Source organism: Tupaia chinensis, unplaced genomic scaffold (assembly GCF_000334495.1).
Source record: "Tupaia chinensis unplaced genomic scaffold, TupChi_1.0 Scaffold000062_1, whole genome shotgun sequence".
NCBI lineage: Eukaryota > Metazoa > Chordata > Mammalia > Scandentia > Tupaiidae > Tupaia > Tupaia belangeri.
In genome coordinates, this window is record NW_006159520.1 from 4,260,334 (window position 1) to 4,279,605 (window position 19,272).

The 19,272-nt window shown below is 39.6% G+C and overlaps 1 protein-coding gene across 4 annotated transcripts in view; it reads left to right on the top strand.

Moving 5' to 3' along the window:
• TMCO5A (transmembrane and coiled-coil domains 5A) overlaps nt 1–19,272 on the top strand; it is a 22,215-nt gene continuing 2,943 nt past the window's right edge. For 2 of the 4 annotated variants that reach the window (XM_006141713.1, XM_006141711.2), the window contains exons 1-10: nt 1–654; nt 1,659–1,808; nt 2,221–2,344; nt 2,895–2,945; nt 4,034–4,105; nt 9,759–9,815; nt 10,577–10,636; nt 11,056–11,120; nt 12,595–12,652; nt 16,011–16,051. In XM_006141713.1, coding sequence (XP_006141775.1) covers nt 617–654; nt 1,659–1,808; nt 2,221–2,344; nt 2,895–2,945; nt 4,034–4,105; nt 9,759–9,815; nt 10,577–10,636; nt 11,056–11,120; nt 12,595–12,652; nt 16,011–16,051 — 716 coding nt within the window. In that variant the 5' untranslated portion in view covers nt 1–616. The remainder of the gene's footprint in view (nt 655–1,658; nt 1,809–2,220; nt 2,345–2,894; nt 2,946–4,033; nt 4,106–9,758; nt 9,816–10,576; nt 10,637–11,055; nt 11,121–12,594; nt 12,653–16,010; nt 16,052–19,272) is intronic. The other 2 variants (XM_006141712.3, XM_027765676.1) reach the window with 2 other exon arrangements.

The following is a 19,272-nucleotide window of genomic DNA, read 5'->3' on the forward strand; positions in this document are numbered from 1 at the left end:
GGTTCCAGTGGGAGAGAGATTAGACTCTTCAGAAGCTAATTGACCAGGGCAGGATCAGGAAGACAATATACATCAGAAGGGAGGTAGAGTTTGTAGAAGAAATAGAAGAGAGGAAACTAAGGAGCAGAGAGATAGAATTTATTCCTGCTTGGTTTTCTGAGCTTTCTTCAATACTGAGGATCTTAATATCTTGAAATTCACACAGAGGCCAGGCTAGAGAACAGAGAGTACTTTAAGGGGCAGTTACACACCTACATCCATGCCCATGAGAACATTGCCTACGGCAATGGGGGACTTGAGAAAAACTGTTAACATCTACTTATAATTATCTTGTATAAAACTTGTGTTGGTAAACCATCTCTGATATATCTGCTAGTGGGAGATATATTGAATTCTCCAGCATTATCCCTATATCCTCATTGAAGCATTAATCAGACCATGGGCAGAAGAATCAGGAGGCTGAGTTTTGTCGAGGTGAAATATGCAGATTGGAGAAAGAAAACCAGTTACTTAATTTGGTTTCTATTTTCTGAGACTCTTAACTAGTTTATGCTTCCTGAATGAGCCCATTTTCCTGGATCATAAGATATATCTCTGCTGGCATTTTAGGAAATCTATGATGGAAGAAAGCAAGAAAGATCAGCTAGATTACGAGTAAGTAATCATGATTATGCAAATTCACACCAGGGACCAAGGTGTAAAACCAGTCTGCTGCTGCCACCTTCCCTCCTTTCCAGTTTCCCTTCCCCTTTCTACTCCCACTCTCCCACCCTTAACTGCACCCTACTCCAATCACTCTGCCCTCCTGAAGTAATAACTATTACAAATCCTCCAACAAGCCAACCCTTCAAGTTGGAACTTTTTTCCAATATCATTCTTCATTCCTACCAATGTCCAAAGTTCCTGTGACTTACTACCCTATTCCTGATTAAATAATTCAAAGACAAACCAATGAATTAATTTATATAGAAGAAAAAGAAATATTTATTGAAAGGGTCCAACATGTCATGTACCCTTTCTAGACTATTCTGGAGTAACCATTATTTCATTCAAATTTACTTCAAAAAGTAAATGCCTTTGAAATCCATGCCTGGAGCCTATCTGTGTGTGCTCTGTGGAATGACAGTCATTGTAGACTCTCCAACATTGTAACAGGCAAGTGGAGGGGAAGTGTAGAGATGGGAGGAGGTAAGAAAAGGCTGAAACTCTGTGGTGCTGGTAGAAATCTCTTGTGGCTGTGCATAAAGCCAGGCCCAAGCTTATCTTATATGTCAGGCGTTTAAATAAAGGACTCAATAAACGTGTATTGTATGAGTGGGTTTTGTGAACAATTTATCTAAGAAAAGATTTCCAAGAGAAATAATTTTCTCCAATTGCAAGAGGCTATTTAAAAACCATAGCTCTTCATGGAAACTGAGTGGAGGTGAACTATTATATAGAGCACTTTGGAGGAGAAAATCTAGAAAGGACCTTCCCTGTTAACCTAGTTGAGGATTATTAAAACAAATTGTAGAGAAATACAATTTCTCAAGAACAAAAAAGAAAAGGTATGCTCTCCAGGTTAATGAATTGCATGTCTTCTAGATATTCCCTTTGGCCCAATTGTTATTTATCTTAAGATAACTGGCCCTTGTTCATTTTGGGGGCTGAGTCTATAGGTCAGAGAAAATGGAAATCTTAAGATTGGCCCAGTCAAAGAGGAACATTATCAGTTTGAACATGGACCTTGAAAGGGATATGCAGAGAATAGATGAAGCAAATCAAGAACTTCTTCTCAAAATCCAAGAGAAAGAAGATGAGATTCAAAGGTGAGTAGTAGTGTTTCATGAGGGAAGTTATCTATCCAAAATAGGGTCTGAAGTAAAAGACACTAAACTGAATTTCCCTGCTTACTTTAGAGACCTATTATTTTGTGTAGGAGAAAGTTTCTTCTTCATTCTTGGATATTGATTTGTGGTTCAAACACCAAAACATAGCAAGTTTTAAATAGATTGTTAAAAGATTGGATAATATTTACCTAAATAGATAGAACACTTGATGTTTGGCTAGGGAATTGAGTCTTACTTGTATAATTCTGACTCTATGGATCTGGAAAAGAAGGGTTTCCAACTTGAGATCCATATATGTTGTCATTGAAGTAACTTTACAATTGTATCTATGGTTTATCAGTTCTGAAACTATCGATCATGGACCCATATGGGCAATTCTTGTGTCATGCAGGCTGGAAAGTGAAATCACTCAGACTGGAGACTTGACAGAAGATGAGGAGTGGGAAAAAGACAACTATGCCACGATGGAAAGGGAACAAGCCTTGCAGGAGCTAGAAGAAGAAACAGGCAGACTTGTAAGCAAGAAGTTAGGAAGAGCCATTTAACAGCCTTCATTCCTCATTCTGCCCCTCATCAACTGTCACATAAACTAATCTTCCCTTTTTGCACATAAAAAATAGTCAACCAGGGGCCAAAAGATGGCATGGTGGTCAAGGTGTTGGGTTCCTACATAGCCAACTATGCTTTGACTACCAGACCTGGCAACTAATGTTCTCCCTCTCTCTCTCTCTCACCATGAGAAATATGTGTGTGTGTGTGTGTGTATGTGTGTGTGTGTGTGTATCCTTGGTACATTGGAGTGTACGTATTGAGATCACAGGTACTACACCTGTGGTTTGATTCCAATACATGAGTCATTGGAAAAGTCATGACATATTATTTTATGCGTTTCTTTGCAAAAAATGTGTCATGACTTTTCCAACAACCCAGTAAATGATTTTATGCATCTAAAGTGGAGTTAACGCAGGAAAATATTTCCAGAGTAAAATAGACACCAACCAACTGAACTAGAACAAATGACAATGTACAGACTTAGATTTACACTCTGCTTCTTTCCCTCCACAGGAAAGGAAGAATGAGACACTGGTCCACAGTATAACAGAACTTCAAAAGAAGGTAGATTGGGGTTCTCTTGATCCCCAGCACTCCAATGGCAGCCCTACTTATCAGAGGCAAGGGAGGGAAAGTGATTAGAGAAAAATCCTACATGTCAGAGGCCTGTGTTTGGAGTGGGCATTACTCTGTGGTCCACTCTCTTGAGTCTGAGACTCATGACATACATGTCATGGACTTTCTCTGCAAGCATGAGGTATAAGAACTGGATGAGGTGTTAAGTGATTCCCATGGTTCTTCATTTTATCACAAGAAAAAAGATTCCAACAGACAGTCTTAAAGTGATTGACTAGGACTTAGTGATTAGGATCAGCACTTGAGTGAGAGGTTAATTTTAATTTCAACAGAGATGAGACTTAAACAAACAAACAAAACCAAGCAAAAATTGTGTTGTGTATATGAAACCACACTGAAATAGAAACTTAATATCCAAGGATTCTCATTTTCTTGTCTAAACATTTTCTCTATCTCAACCCCTCCTCAGAATACAATGAGTACCTTGGGAACCAGCAGTTAACGTAATGGCTATGTCGCTGGACTCCCACGTAGTCCACCATGGTTTGTGTCCTGGACCCGGTGGCTTAAAACTCACGTCAGGCGCGTGTGCATGCGTGCCTAAGATCCCGAGAGGAGAATGGAGGAGAAGGGATTGCAGCGTGACCATCCCCTCTGGGGGGTGATTTCTCGCTTTCTGTCTCTATGTCTCTCTCTGTCTGTCTGGCGAGCGCATGTGCCCTATAGCAAAAATCTCTTCAAAAAAAAAATACAATGAATATCTTATGATTACCCTATTCTCTGATCCATTTCAGCAGCCCTGAGTAATTAAGCACAAATTGGGGGTTTTCGTAAGTACTCCTGCCTTTAGTGGACCCTAGCTTTAGTGGCCAAAGACAGTGAAGATGGAGATAGAACAAACACATTTCCACAGGTTACTAAGTATCTCCCAAGGGACTACAAGGGACTATCCTCTGGTAGCTTTCATCAAGGTAATACTAACTGATCCCCACACATAATAAAATATCTTTGCCTTCTACATTTTTATATTGAATATTTTTTAATTTGAGATGTATATTTTTAATTTTAAACTGTAGCTTACAAAGAAATCACAAAAAATAACCAAGTGTGAACAAGGCAATCTGGATGGAACCCCAGAAGAGTCAAAGGTAAATGAAAAAAAAAGAATGGGTTTGAAGTATGTGACGAAGAAACAAGCCATCAAACAACTGTCAAAATTGAGATAAGTTGTTTGTAGTTTTCACCCATGTTGAGCTTAAGCCTAAACCACTGAATACTAAATGCTCCTCTGCCCTTAGTAAGCAATTGCACACTGAAGCTAATTTTTTTAGTTGCTCTCTCTTCTATAAGCAAATGTGGGAAACAAATGCATATATAGCTGAGGCATTTGAAGTACCTAGTTAAAATCCTGGCTCCAGCTCTTCATTTGGTATGTGAGGTTAGATAATTTAATCAATTCCTCCAGCGTCAGTTTGAGGATTAAATGAGGTTGTGTATGTGTGTGTGTGTGTGTGTGTGTGTGTGTGTGTGTGTATTCATATACATATATATATATATTATATATATTCTTTTTTGAATAGCTGAAACCTCAAAAGTTCATATGATTTTAATGTTATTTTTTAAAAGTCTGGCTAAGGCGAGTATACACATTCAGAGGCAGATCTGGGATTTGTATGTCTACTTAGTGCTAGGCAATTTACCCTGCCATTCCAGTCCAGAAAAGGGCTCAACCAATTAGTTACTCGAGTATTTGAAGACCTATCCCTGCTAAGTACATGATGCACTGTTCATTATTTCTTTTCTTTCTTTTTTTTTGTATTTTTTTAATATCAAGAAAAAGCAGTTTTAGCTTTAATAAGTCAAAAGCCAATGACATTGAGAAAAATGTGCCTAAGACTTAAAGCCAGGAAAAAGGTTAGGATTCTGTTCAAACAGTAGGCAGACACTAAAAACAAACAAACAAAAAAAGATATGGGCAAAGGTAAAATCTAATATTAAGTGCCCTGTAATTGTCTTCTGAAACATTTATTTTTTCTTTCTCCATTTCCCCTTTTACTGAAGAGGCATAAATTAACTTATTTGCAATCTTTCTAAGAGATTCTGTTGACTTTCTTGAGATCTACCTTAGTTCCTTAGCTTTTTTGTCATATCTTCAGAAATGACATTCTAGTCAAAGCCCTGGCAATAACCAGTATTTCAAATTTCTGGTGCAAGGCAACAAATATTATTAAACTTTTACAAATACCATTCTGCTACAAAATAAGAGTACCTAAAAATATTTTCCAACTCCAGAAGAGTCAGAAAGTGAGAAAAGTTTGTTTCAATTAAATAAATAAATAAATAAATAACAAATTACTGAACCTATCTACAGCTCAAAAGACAAAAATCCTTAAATCTAGATAACAAAGCAAAGGAAAAAATCAGTATGGTTTAGTCAAAAATCATAAAATTCTATTTATTCTGTACAGTCTCATGTAATTGACCTCTCTTCTGTTAAATGTTCAGAGCTATTGTTGTCCAATATTTCTGTTTAAATTCTGGAAGTTAACATTCAATATTATTATTGATCTTTCTGGACTCATCCCTATCGGCCATTTTCTTGGTTGATTTTTATCCTCTTATATCTGTGTGTCTGTCTTTACTTTTCCTGGTATAGCACTCCCTTTGAACTTCTTGAAGAGCTGGCCTGGTGTTAGTAAATTCTTTCAAGTTTTGTTTTCCTGATGTTTTTATCTTTTCTTCCCATATGAAGGATAATCTGGCTGGGTATAGTATTCTTGGCTGAACTTGTTTTCCACTTAACACTTTTAATATATTTTCCCATTCTTTCCTTGTTTGCATTGTTTCCAATGAGAGGTCCTGTGTTAGCCTGATGGGATAGCCTTTATACATAACTTGATGTTTCTCTCTTACCAATTCTAGTATCTTGTCTCTGTGGTTTTAGCCAATCAGTCTATGATGTGCCTTGGAGAAGATCTTCTTGGGTTGATTCTATTTTGGGATCCTTGGGTCTGAATATTTGAATGCCTCTCTAGGTTTGGAAGGTTTTCTTCCAGGATTTCATGGAATCGATTATCTATATACTTAGGAGTTTCTTCACCTTCTGAGATACCGATTTTCCTAATGTTTGGGTGTTTAATGGTGTCTAGTATTTCTCATATATTATTCTTATTTGAGGAGAGTATTTTCTCAGTCTTTTTGGTTATTTTTTCAGGGTCAGAGGTTTTTATCATCTACATCTGAGATTTGACCTTCTGTATGATCTAATCTGCTTTTAATACTTTCAAGTGAGGTATTGATTTCATGTATTATAGCCTTTATCTCTAACAGTTCCATATGATTTTTTAAAGAATTATTTAATTTAATTTAATTAATTAATTAATTAATTAATTTTAAATAGAACAGAGAGGGACAGAGTAAGAGTGAGAAAGTAAGCTGCTGGATCTGGGTTTCAAATCGTGGTTGGCCATATGGGAGTCCAGCATCCTTAACCATCACACCACCTACTGGCCCCCATTTGATTCTTTTTTATGGTGTGTATTTCTTCTTTCAGATCAATGAAGAATTTCCTTACCACCTGAAATTTGTTTCTTTTCTTTTACATCTTCTAGAGTTCATTGTCTATCTTCTCTTGCATCTCTGTTAGTTTAGTCACTAGGAATACTCTGAAATTTTTATCTGATATATTCATGAGTTCCATTGAACTGTCTATGGATGGTGAAGGGGTGTTGTTTCCCCCTGAGAGAGAGAGAGAGAGAGAGAGAGAGAGATTTTCTTGGTTTCTCATATTTCTTTCACCTTCGTGGTGCTTTCTGGTCATCTGATGGATTATACATTTCTTCCTAATTTTTTGGAGTTATATCTGAGTATACAGAGGTGTGCAGGAGGAGGTGATTTGCAGTCTCTCTGCAATTCCATTTCCCTGACACTTACCAAGAAATCTGTACTTTGCCATTGGAACTGGATATTACAAAGGCCTCCCGGTTTCTAGAGAACAGGTGCACCTGAGTTGAGCTACGGGGTTGCAACTAAGAGTTCAGAGGTGTGTGGGAGATGAGCTGTGATCTCTCTTCAGCTCTGTCCTTCTCCGTGTTGCTCACTCTGCAGTCTCTCTTCTCCAATCTTTATTTGGTGATGTATTCACGTTAGGTTAATTTGTTGAAGAAGTTTTCTGCAACTGTAAGTTCGTGTGCTTCCCTTTAGTGTGAGGAAATTCTGTGCCAATTTCTCTCTTCTACTATGTTTTGCAAGGTGTTATCCACAGAGGGAGATTTGAGTTCAGAGTTATGAAGAGGAATTTCTCCCTTTGTGCAGCTCTGAGCTAGCAAAATTCAGAGGGTTGGCTACTATGAACAAAAACCTGCCCATACATTCACGGGGTAGAAGCTGAGCAGCAAAATGATAAAATAAAGTCGAAGAAGAGCATACAAAAAGGAAAAGAAAATAGAAATTTTAAAAAAATGTATACCATGCAAAATGAGCAGAGCACCTCAGACATAGATAGCTCCCTGCAATGCCCCTGTTCTATGTAGGGAGAGGGGAGTAAAGAATTAGCCAAAGACCAATATTTCTTTCATTGTGTCCCTGAGCTGAGAATCACAACCTATCTGATCAAACGAAGAAGAATTAAATTTTTTTTAATTCAGAAACCAGATAAAATTATTTCCTGACACCTTTTCCAGATCTACATCTTTCCCTTTGCCTTATCTAACTTCTCTACTTTATAAAGTTGTGTGTATGAAGCCTCTGAAGATACTAGTACACTGAAAATAGAAACAGAAAATGAAAGCATAAAAAATTACTCCCCTATCTTCTGGTCAGTTTAGTGCTGGTAGCCACACAAACAGGCAGTCCAACCCCACCCAATAAGTCCATTTGCCTGTGCCTGTCCAGGAATCTTATCTGAAAAGAAGGAAATGAGGACCCTGAATACACCTCAGGATGATATTAGCATTAAGATTAGAAAAGGTTATGAAGACCCTTGATCATATTTCATATTATCATAGTGGATGGAAGAGTTTATTTTCTTCCACAATACTTTTGCCCATAACAGATTTTCCTGAAGGTAAGCCCAGTCTTAAGTAAGTGGTGACACATTCAGTCTGTCTGTGAGGGCTGTGTCAGGATATCTGGGCTGATGAGTGATAGATGAGTCCCCGCCTTTGTTGGCATACTGGCCACTATTTTGCTATCAGCAATAAGCTTAGTCCTAGAGAGTCCTAGAGTATTATTAACTCTTTGAAGTGCTTTCTTTCGTCCACCTATTTTGTAGAAGTCTCAGCTAACCCTCTAACTCTATAAAATATATAGCAACATCTTGTTTCTCTGTTTCTCTGGCATGCCAATAATCAGTTCAGCAGCTTAATAGGGTGCCTGCTTCAAACCCTGTGACTCACACTGTTGGTCTGAAATGATAGCATTTAGCACATTTGGCTGACTGACCCTGGAAGTAGTTGATTGGATGGAGGGGATAGCAACTATGAGGAGAGTCCAGATGTGAGATTATGGCACCTACATGAAAGAAGGGGCCATAGTGCTGAGAAAGAAAGAAAGAATGGTTATGTCTGCTCTATCTCCAAAGCATATCCCAACTGCTTCGATGCCTCTCCGTCATCTACTGCTTACTCCCAGTGCTCTGCTGCTATCACCACTCCACCCTTTTCAAGCCACCATACCCGCTCACCTGGACAACTGAAGCAGCCTCTAACTGGTCTCTCTGCTGCTGCTTTTACTCCCAAACAATTCATTTCCTTATGTAGAAAATTCTGCTCTTTGAAACACAAATTAGATTGTGCCTTCCCATGTCCATCCCTCCCCTGATTTCTCACTGCAATTATAGAGCCACCTCCTTACGGAAGCTACAAGGCCCTACATAATGTGCTGCTCATCTATCTTACCCCACCTCATCTTCTTCCTGCTAGCCCCACTGTGCTGCAGCCACACAACTTCATACTTGTCAAATTTGTGCCACTTCATGGTCTTGGCCTTTGCTAGAACTCCCCATGGAATATTTTTATTACAGATCTCCAGTGAGCAAATATTTATCACTTAGGTTTTAGCTCAAATAGCATCTCATCACAGAGGGCTTTGCTAACCACCTGCACCCCTCACCCCAACCTCTTGCAACACCACCACCATTGTCTCTCATCACTTTAACCTGTTTGGATTTCCTCAGGGAACGTAACACTGTTGTGCCAACTTATAGGCTTGTCCTCCAGCTAGGATGGTGGCTCTGGGGGGTCTATCAATCCTGTCACCTCTGGGTCCTCAGCACTGCTACCCTACTTTACTCTAGTATGTGGCCAGTTTAGAATAGTCATTTCCTGGGTGTCCAAACCCTTGTACAGGAGTGTAGATACCATCTTGCTGCAGCTTTTATTTGTGAATTAAAGATATGCTGGCTGTTAAAAAAAAAGAATAGTTGTTCAAAGGAAATTTAAGGTAAGAAAAGAGCAAGGAAGGCCTACAGGAAGGGAGAAAGGAATGAGGTAACACCCTGTTTTCTGAATGCTCATATAAAGGGAAAGGAGTAGTGATGTTTCTCAAGACCTATTATTTGTAAGACAAATAGCTAAGTAAGAAGCCAAGAATTGAAATTTAGGGGTGAAATGCGAAGATGAATGCTAAGGGCTCAGGAGTTAGGAGAGCAGGTTCACTAAGCAGCTGCAAAGGTCCTCCATCAAAAAGACATCTGAAATTGTGGACCTGGTACTCTTCCAAGGCCTGTGAGGTACGCCTCAAGATAGCATGCCATTTTTGTATGGCTTTCACCTTGCTGAGTTGCCACTTTCCTTTCTGTAGGTTAAGTTACAACAGCTGGAAGCTCTGTGCGCAGACCAAGAGCAGGAGCTGGTGAAGGTAACCACAGAGATGTCAGTGTTACTTCTCCCTAAGAAAGAGCACGTGGTCCCCAGTCAGACCACCTAAGATTTTTCTGCAGAAGATTGACTGAAGTTTCCAGGCCTAGGACCATTGTGGGGCTAGAAAGGGGATAAAGAAAAGGAAGATGAACACAATCTCCTAGGTTACATTTTCTTTAGCATATTTACAGGATACATTTTGTAGTCTGTATCTTCCACATATTGTATCTATTCCTCTTTCAACTGCCCCAAAATAATTCCTACTAGACTGTAAAATATATCTTGTTTATACTTTTAAAAAAGGAAAGAGGTTCATAAATGGAGCAAAATATACATATATTCAGAACAATTAATAGAAAACCATGTACAGGATCTGGGACACACTCCTAAAGAAAACAAAGAAAACAAGCATATTCTTTTTTTTTTTTTTTTTTTTTTGAGAGGTTTTTGCTATAGGGCGCATGTGCTTGCCGGAAAGACAGAGAAAGACAGAGAGATAGACAGAAAGTGAGAAATCACACTCCATGGGGGATGGCCATGCCACAAGCCACAATCCCTTCTCCTCCATTCTCCTCTCAGGATCTTGGGCACACACGCACACACACCTGGCATGAGTTTAAGCCACTGGGTCTGGGACTCGAACCGTGGTTGACTACATGGGAGTCCAGCGACATAACCATTACACCATCTACTGGTCCCTATTCTTGTTCTTATAGCAATTTACTGAGAGAAATTTAAGACAGAATTTTTGTTTCCAAGGTAATGGAGGAACATGCATTTGTGACCCAGCTCTGTGAAGATCAAGCCCTCTGCATCAAGGTATGGCCTCTCAGTAAAGGGATAGCAAAGGGTTGTTTAAGGTGCAGGGTGAAATGGAAACAGGCTTTTCTGTTTAGAACAATTTTAACTTGTCAAAGTGGCTCTCATCCCCCCAGTACCAATAGCACTCTGCTGTCCTTTGAGTCCCTGGTAATTACTGCCTAGGTCTCCCAATATCTGAGCTCTTTAGTGAAGAATGACCATGTGTCATTATTTCCCAGTGACCCCAGGAAACTAACCTAGGGGTAAGACATAGAAGCAATGAGGAGTAGAGGTGGGCTGAGGTCTATGAAAGCAGAGTGGCAGTGGGAATACCGAACATTCATGTGATAATGGTATCAAATAGTAAGTGTCGTAGCGGATAGAACCATCCCAAGGTTCTAAGTAGTAATTGTGGCTTCTTTTATTTCTCTTTGAAGAAGTACCAGGAAACTCTGAGGAAAATAGAAGAAGAGCTAGAGACTCGGTTCCTTGAGAGAGAAGTGTGAGCTTTGGCAAACAAAGGAACATCCTGGTTTTAGTGGTAACTCCTCCTCTGCTAGAGTCAGAGCAAGCATGTCTCAGACCAATTCCTATTGGGAATTGAATGAGCCCCCACATATCTTTCTCCTCCACTTGTACCTGGTTAGGCCCTGCTAGACCACTCCGACTTTAAATTTTCAGTCTTTCTCTCATCCTCTCTAAAAAACTGCAGAAAGACATTTCCCTTCATAATTTTATCACAGAATCATATCGTTATTTGGGCTTATTAAAGGCAGAAAGGCATACTTTAAAAAGGATTAGTGAGTGGTCACGACCAGCAGATGGCATAATGGTTACATTGCTGGACTCCCACATAATCGGTTTGAGTCCCAGACCCAACAACTTAAAACTCACACCAGGTGCATGTGCGTGTGTGTGTGTGTGTGTGTGTGTGTGCCCAAAATCCCAAGAGAGGAATGGAGGAGAAGGGATTATGCCATGGTCATCCTTCTTGGGGGTGATTTCTTGCTTTCTGTTTGTCTGTCTCTCTCTCTTTTCCTGGTCAGCACACGTGCCCTATGGCAAAAAATCTCTTAAAAAAAAAAAAAAAAAGGATTAGGGGTCAGGCAGCTTTATATGTAGGGAATTCCTTATATCTGATATAAAGGCCTTAAATCTAATATCATCGTCACTTTCTCCAAATATATGGAAATCTGGCCATGTAGGAAAGGCGTGAAACTAATCTCTAGATGCACACTACAACATTGTGAAACTCAGAACTGCATACTGTATTGAACTATGAACATTAAAAAGTTCTGTATTGAATTATGAACATTAAAAATTAGGGAAGATAAGGGGGAAGCTTCCTCAAAAGCTTTTTCTGATACTTACTAGCTATGTGACCATGAGCAACACACTCTGTGTCTCTCTCAAAAAAATACTGAGTTTGTTAAGTCTCTACGTAGTAATAAATCCAAACCAAAAACTCACCTCAAAATCTTGATACACTTTCTAAGTTAACTCTGCACTCAGTAAAGAAGTATTTCTGCTTACTAAATATTTTGGAATCTTGGAATGAAGAACAAAAGACCAAAACTGCTTATATCTCTAACTAGGCCAAGCACCAACTGTAACAAAGGGGTCAGGGTCATAGGACTTGTATGTCCTTGTTCCTGAAGGACATCTTCAAGTCTTCAGGATCCTTGCAAGGTTATAGTTTGACTGTAAGATAAAATTCTACAACAAGGGTGTCCAAATAGAACTTTCTGTGCTTTCTAATATAGGTAGCCACTAACATGTGTGACTGTTGAGTACTCAAAAAGTGGCTAATGTGACTAAAGAACTGAGTTATTTTAATTCATTTAAATCCAAATAGTTACATCTAAATAGTGGACAGTGCAACCTGAGAGTATAAAGCTGGGTATAAGTAACCCTCATTTGGTGTGAACATTTGAGTGTACTTTACTTAATTCCTGTCTTGGTTCTTTGTCCCCTAGATCAAAAGTTCTGAGCATGAACTCTAGGGGAAAAGGATACAGTAGTCAAAATAATGAGGTGAGTATCCCATTCCTTCTTCAGCTTCTCCCAGTGTCTCAGCTTCTCCCAGTGTCACTGCCATCCAAAGGAGTTTCCAATAAACTCTAAGCCACCAAATATATACTCAATCTTCCCATGTGCATTTTCCAAGGATGATGCCAACTGTGACTCCAAAGCACTCCAACCCTAAACAAACACATGGATAAGAAGCTAAGGAACAATTGCCTTCCTTTTCTTACGGACATTCAAATAACAGGTTCTCACAGAAAACTAGCGTAAGGCCTCAGAGCATTCAGAATGAAAGCATAAAGTACCATTAACTGAGGCTACACTGCATAGACAGGAGGCCAATATGTGACACATACACCACCTTCCAACTCCTATAATCCCAGCACTCTTCCTGATGGTCCCAATATGGTCCCAAATCCTTCAGAAGACAGAGCACCAGGCAATTGTCAGCATCTAATAGCTGCCCATGACTTAAAACACAGGAAACAGCTGTTTCTTTATGATACGGCTCCAGCACTTGTTCCTATTTCATATCATGAAATCATCAGTGCACATGCAAGAGTCTGACGGACAGAGAACAGTGGCCCACTGATCACCAGTCTTCTTGGTCTGTTTGATATCCTATGGCAGCAGAAGCCTAGGGTAGCAGATAAACTTTTGTTGGACTTTAATTGTGTACCATTTATTGGCTTTAGAGTCAAGGTTGATGTCACCAAAAATTATGTGTAGTCAAGGTAAGTGGCCTGAACAATCTCAGAAAACTCATCTCTTACTTAAAAGCAGATATCCACAATTGACTATTTGTCAGTGTCTGCCCTGGACTTAGCTCGATCTAAGAGAAAGCAGAAAGAAAGAGACAAAAAGACAGAGTAGCAATGGACTCAGGTGGCCTGAGCCTAGGCAGCCCAAGCAACTTGTGCCACCCAAACTAGGCATCTTTATTTATAGAGCAAAGCAACACTACATACCTGTATTTCATGACATTCCACAGATAAGTTGATATGTAACAGACAATAAGAAGCAAGTAACAAATCTAAGAGGACTTAGACATTCTGGGCCAGGTGTATCTCTTGGCTACATCCATATCAAAGAGAAATCATAATAAACTTCTTATCTAGTGAAGAGAAGCCTGTAGGTGTGGGGAGGACACTTTCTTGCAAACATCTAAGGGGTGTTGATAAGACTGTAGAATCTCACAGAGGCAGAGCAGGGGATGAACTTTGCTAACTGGGGTCAGGACGTTTCCTGAATTCCATCAGATGTGTCTGTTGAAAAGTCCCTGGAAATTCTACCCTTGCTCTCCTTGCCATAAGGGTCAAGGAAAGACAAGCTACAAGGTTCTGCCATAGCCGAAAGGGACAGGTGATGTTTGCTCAGAGCATGTCCCCACATCCTCAGGGCCTCTCTCCGAACATGTCCCTACAACTATTGTCCTGGAATCATGCAGGTATTTGGATACATATCAGGCCATGTCCATGGTGACCATGGTTCCCAATGTCCTGAACAAGTCATTGTAGCCCCTAAGCTTGCATTTTTACTCTGCAAACAAAACTTCTGAATTCAAGGACCTATCTTTCTAGAACCAAGTAGATACACTTGGGCATTTATCCCCAATGACTCACCAAAGTGTTCCTTTTAGCTAGCTGTCAGAGAAGAAACAGAGTTATCTTCATCAAGTTCATCAGAGGCTCACAATGGTCAATGACTTACTGATGTTTGAGTAACTTCAGAGAGGCTGCCTGAGCCACTGACCCTATGGCATGCCACTTAATCCCACTCAAATACAGAACTATGTTTGTAATCCAGAAACTTTCTAATTCTAAATTCTGTAAGCTTCATTTCCATTGCTCTAAAATGTGATGACAGGAAACCAGTAGATGGAATAATGGTTATTTTTTTTGGAGCGGTATTTGCTTTCAGGAGCGTGCGCTCGCCAGACACACAGAGACAGAGAGACAGAAAGCGAGAAATCACCCCCCAGGGAGATGACCATGCTGCAATCCCTTCTCCTCCATTCTCCTCTCAGGATCTTGGGCGCGCACGCACACGCGCCCGGCGTGAGTTTTAAGCCACCGGGTCTGGGACACGAACCATGGTTGACTACGTGGGAGTCCAGCGACATAGCCATTACGTTAACTGCTGGTCCCAGAATAATGGTTACTTCACTGAACTTGCATATAGTCAACAGCAGTTCAAGTCCTGGGCCCAGCAGCTTAAAACTCACTCCAGACATGTGTGCATGTGCATCCAAGATCCTGAAAGGAGAATAGAGGAGAAGGAATTGCAGCATGGTCATCTCCCTGGGGGGTGATTTCTTGCTTTCTGTCTGTCTGTCTGTCTGTCTCTCTCTCTCTCTCTGTCTCTCCAGTGTGCACACACACCCTATAGCAAAAATTTCTCAAAAAAAAAATGTGATTACAATTCCTCTTTTTTTTTTTTAATTTCACAAGGAAGTTAAAAGGACAAATACTTGAGAATATTTTATGAAATGGATACCTCACAAAACCCAGATAGACAGCCAAAGAAATGTGCTGGGCATGTGTGCATGCATGCCCAAAATACCAAAAGATGGGAGAAATGGAAGAGAAGGGATTGCAGAATGGTCATGCATCATGGGGAGTGCTTTCTCAGTTTTCCTCTCTCTCTGTCTCTCTCTCTCTCTCTCTATCTGTTTCTTTCTGGCAAGCACTCATGCCCTCTAGAAAAATTTATATAAAAAAATAATAATTCCCTATAAGAAATACTAAAAGAAGTCTTTCATTACTATGTATAGTAATTCAAAGTCACAAGAGTATATAAGGTTCTTGAAAAGGTAAATATTTAAATCAGCATTATTGTAATTTTGGTTCATAACTCTATTATTGTATATTTCAATAAAATCCATACAAATGGCAGCAGCCTTCAAGGAAAAAAAAAAAAAAACTAAGATAGATCCTCATCTTTAGATTTGTACAGCATTTTAAAGTTATCTCAGGATATATTTACGTGATTTCATAGCCTGAAAACTTCTTTAGGATCACATGCTGAATAGAAAGTAGAAGGGTATAGCTTAGTGAGCCAGAAACGTGGAGGACCCAGGTTCCAGGCCTGGCCCTGCTGCTTACTAGCTATATGACCCTGAGCAACATACTCTGTCTCTTTTAGTGCCTTCATTTATTCATATTGGTAATGTAAATAGGTAATAATATAATAATAATAAATATGTACAAACATGTGTCTAAAAATTACATGGGCTTATGCATGTAAAAAGAATTTGTAAAATGGTATTGAAATATAACATTTAACTAATATGCACTGATTATTATTTGACAGCAATAATAGCTTCCAGAAATTGCTTATTTACCTATGTCCTTTCTTCTTTTCCCAGAATAATTCTGTCCCGAGGAAGGCAACACTGTTTGGTAAAGGGTAAGTATAAAATGTCTTTAAGTAAACTTCCTGGAATACTGAGTTCTACTTAGCTATCTGACAGAGAGCAAAATCTAGACAAGAAGAGCCTTGTACACACCACACACAGAGTCAGTACATTGGCTACACTTCTCAGTTCTCACGTTATGACTTATATGTCGAAAGGCAGTTAATAATCACTTTTCAGTATTAGAAGCCAACATTCTAATAGTACTTAGAAGTAGGCCTCTGATCACCAAAAAGAGATGTGATAAATATCATATCTACTCCCTTTCCCTTTAATAGTTTAGAAAGCTTCCTGTAATTCATTACCCAATAGAATCAGTAGATTAGAAATAGAGAGAGAATTTCTAGATATGTCACCACTTAATTGCAAATAGAAGCGAAATAAAATAATTTTTAAAAAGAGGGGGTTAGACAGTGGTGTGGTGGCTAAGGCAGCTGTGTCTCATATGGCCAAAAAGTAGTTCAAGTCCCAGACCCACTGACTTGAGAACATGCTCGGTATGTGAGCATGCATGCATGCCCAAAATCCTGCGAGAAGAATGGAAAAAGAGGGACTGCAGTATAGGCAACCCCCCTGGGAGGTGCCTTCTCACTTTCTCTCTCTCTTCCTCTCTATCTCTCTCTGGCAAGTATCCAGCACATAATAATTGCTCAAAATACTTGTTAAACTGAATAAAAAATCAAAATTCAAACACCTGAGTAGATATTAGTCCTAGGGGAATCTCTGTGATAGCAAAGTAAAATTGGTATTCATGAAGCCCCTACATTTTCCAGAAAAGGTCAAATTATATTCAATATAATCTGTTTAAGAAGGCATAAAGAAACATATATTCAAAGTGGAATGAAATATGATTTAGATAGAGTGTCATCAAAATGGTTAACATAAAATTATTGGTGCTTAAAGGTCAGCTCCAATTGTGTGGAAAATTTGCTTTAGGAGAATACCCCTTCATACCAGACAAATGAAGTATTACATATTTGAATGTCCTTAAAAACAGCATTCCTGTCACAACTAACAGAATTCTCCCCAGAATTCCCAGGCTGCCCTATTATACTTTCACACCAGTGCTCAGCATGGACTTGCCTGGCTAGGCTCATGGGCGAGAGCTGGGACTCCAGGGCCAGCAGATGACATAGAGGTTATGGTGCTGAACCCACATAGCTGACTCCATGGTTCGAGTCACAGATCTGACAGCTTGAAAATTATGCCTGGCCTGAGTGTGTGTGTACCCAAAATCCCCAGAGGAGACTGGAGGAGAAGGGACTGTGGCATGGCCATCCCCCTAGGGGGTGACTTCTCACTTTCTCTCTCTTTTTCACTCTCTCTCTCTCTCTTTCTCTCTCTCCAGTGACTGCATGTGTCCTATAACAAAAACTTTAAAAAAGAAAAAAAAAAAAAAAAGTTGGTAGCCTGAAGGGGTCCTGACAAAAGGCAATTTGCAAGTGTAAGTCATCCCCCTGAGCTAGCCCCTAGTCTTTCCTCTTGCATCTCATAGGGCACTGGTATATTGGGTACTAATTCAAGTGACACACCAGGGAGGTTATTCCTTGGATTTTTCTATGGGAATGTAGTCATAGAATCTCATAAATGTTGTATACAGTTTCAGGAAAGGCGGTAGGAAGAGGTTTGTAAAGCCTTCTGACTCTAATTATGACCAAAATGCTGTATTAGAATGAATTCCAGTTCATATCATCAAAATTAATCTTAGAGAAAACTTGAGAACAGTGTTGGGGAAGGGGCTGTGGAGATCACTAGTGGATTTGTCCTGGGGCAGAAGGCAATCTCTCAAGGCAGAGTAAAAATGGGAATGGAAATGATGTTGGTTTGCTCATCCAAATTATATTTAAAACACAAATGATAAAGAATTCATCAGTTAAAGGAGAAATTAACTGGGAAGTTTATAAAATATTTTAGAAAATATTAAAAATATTTTAAAAAAAGAAATGCTATGATGAGGTTAGGAAAACTTAACCATAAAGATATCAATTGTCTCCAAATGACTAATAGATTTCATTCGATTCCAATCAAATTTCTGAACAGATTTTTCATGGAGTTGCAAAAAAAATGATTCTAGTATTTTCTATACATGGAAGAGCAAAGGGTCTAGAATAACCTGAACAATTTTTAAAAAGAGCAGGGAATGAGGAACGTAACTTTCCAGATACCAAGATTTACTAAAAGCTATAATATTTATAATAGTGTAGTATTGGCCCAGGAATAGGAAAATTGACAGTGGAATAAAACAGAGTTTAGAAACAGTGCACATTTAGAATTTTGATGTGTGACAGTGATTGCATGTCAGAGGAGAAAGAAAGAATTCTTCCAGGAAAACAGCAAGGAGTCCGCCCCATAGCATAGCTGTGAAGAGCTGTGAATAGAGATCATGACCCCACATGGCCAACTGGGGTTCAAATTCTGGCCCCAGAGGGTTGGAAAAGAAAAGACATTGGCACATTGCATGTATGCCCACAACCCTAAAAAGATGAAGAAACAGAGGAAAAAAAGATTGTGGCATTATTATGCCCCATTAGAGGTCTGTCTCTCTCTTGCTCTTTTTCTGGCACATTCCTTCAGGCAAAATAATTAATTAAGTAAGTAAGTAATTAATTAAGGGGCCAGCCGATGGCATGGTGGTTAAGGCAGCTGGATCCCACACAGCTAACTGTGCAGTCTGAGTTCTGCATCCAGCAGCTTGAGAAACACTCTTGGCATGTTTGTGTACATGTCCACAATCCAGGAAGGAGGGAGAAATGGAGAAGGGAATGTGGTATGAGCATCCCCCATGGGAAGGGGGGAGCTTTATTACCTTTTCTCTCTTTTCTTTTAATCACCCTCCAGGGGAGATAGCCACACTCCAATCCCTTCTACACCATTCTCTTCTCAGGATCTTGGGCATGCACACACACATGTCTGGCATGAGTTTTAAGCCACCTGGTCCAGGTCATGAACTGTGGTTGACTTTGTGAAAGTCCAGCAACATAACCATTCTGCCATACTGGTCCTGCAAAATTTTTTAAATAAATAAAATAAGGGTCACCTAGTGGCTCAGTAATAATGTAACTGGACCCACATGAGAAAGGTCCTGGGTTCATGTCCTGGGACCTCCCTGAGCACACACAGCATGTACAAATGTGATCATAATCTGGGCCTGCTGAGGCTGAGGGTGGATCGCAGTACAAGGACCCTGTTAACGGTGCATGCCTGTCTGTCCATT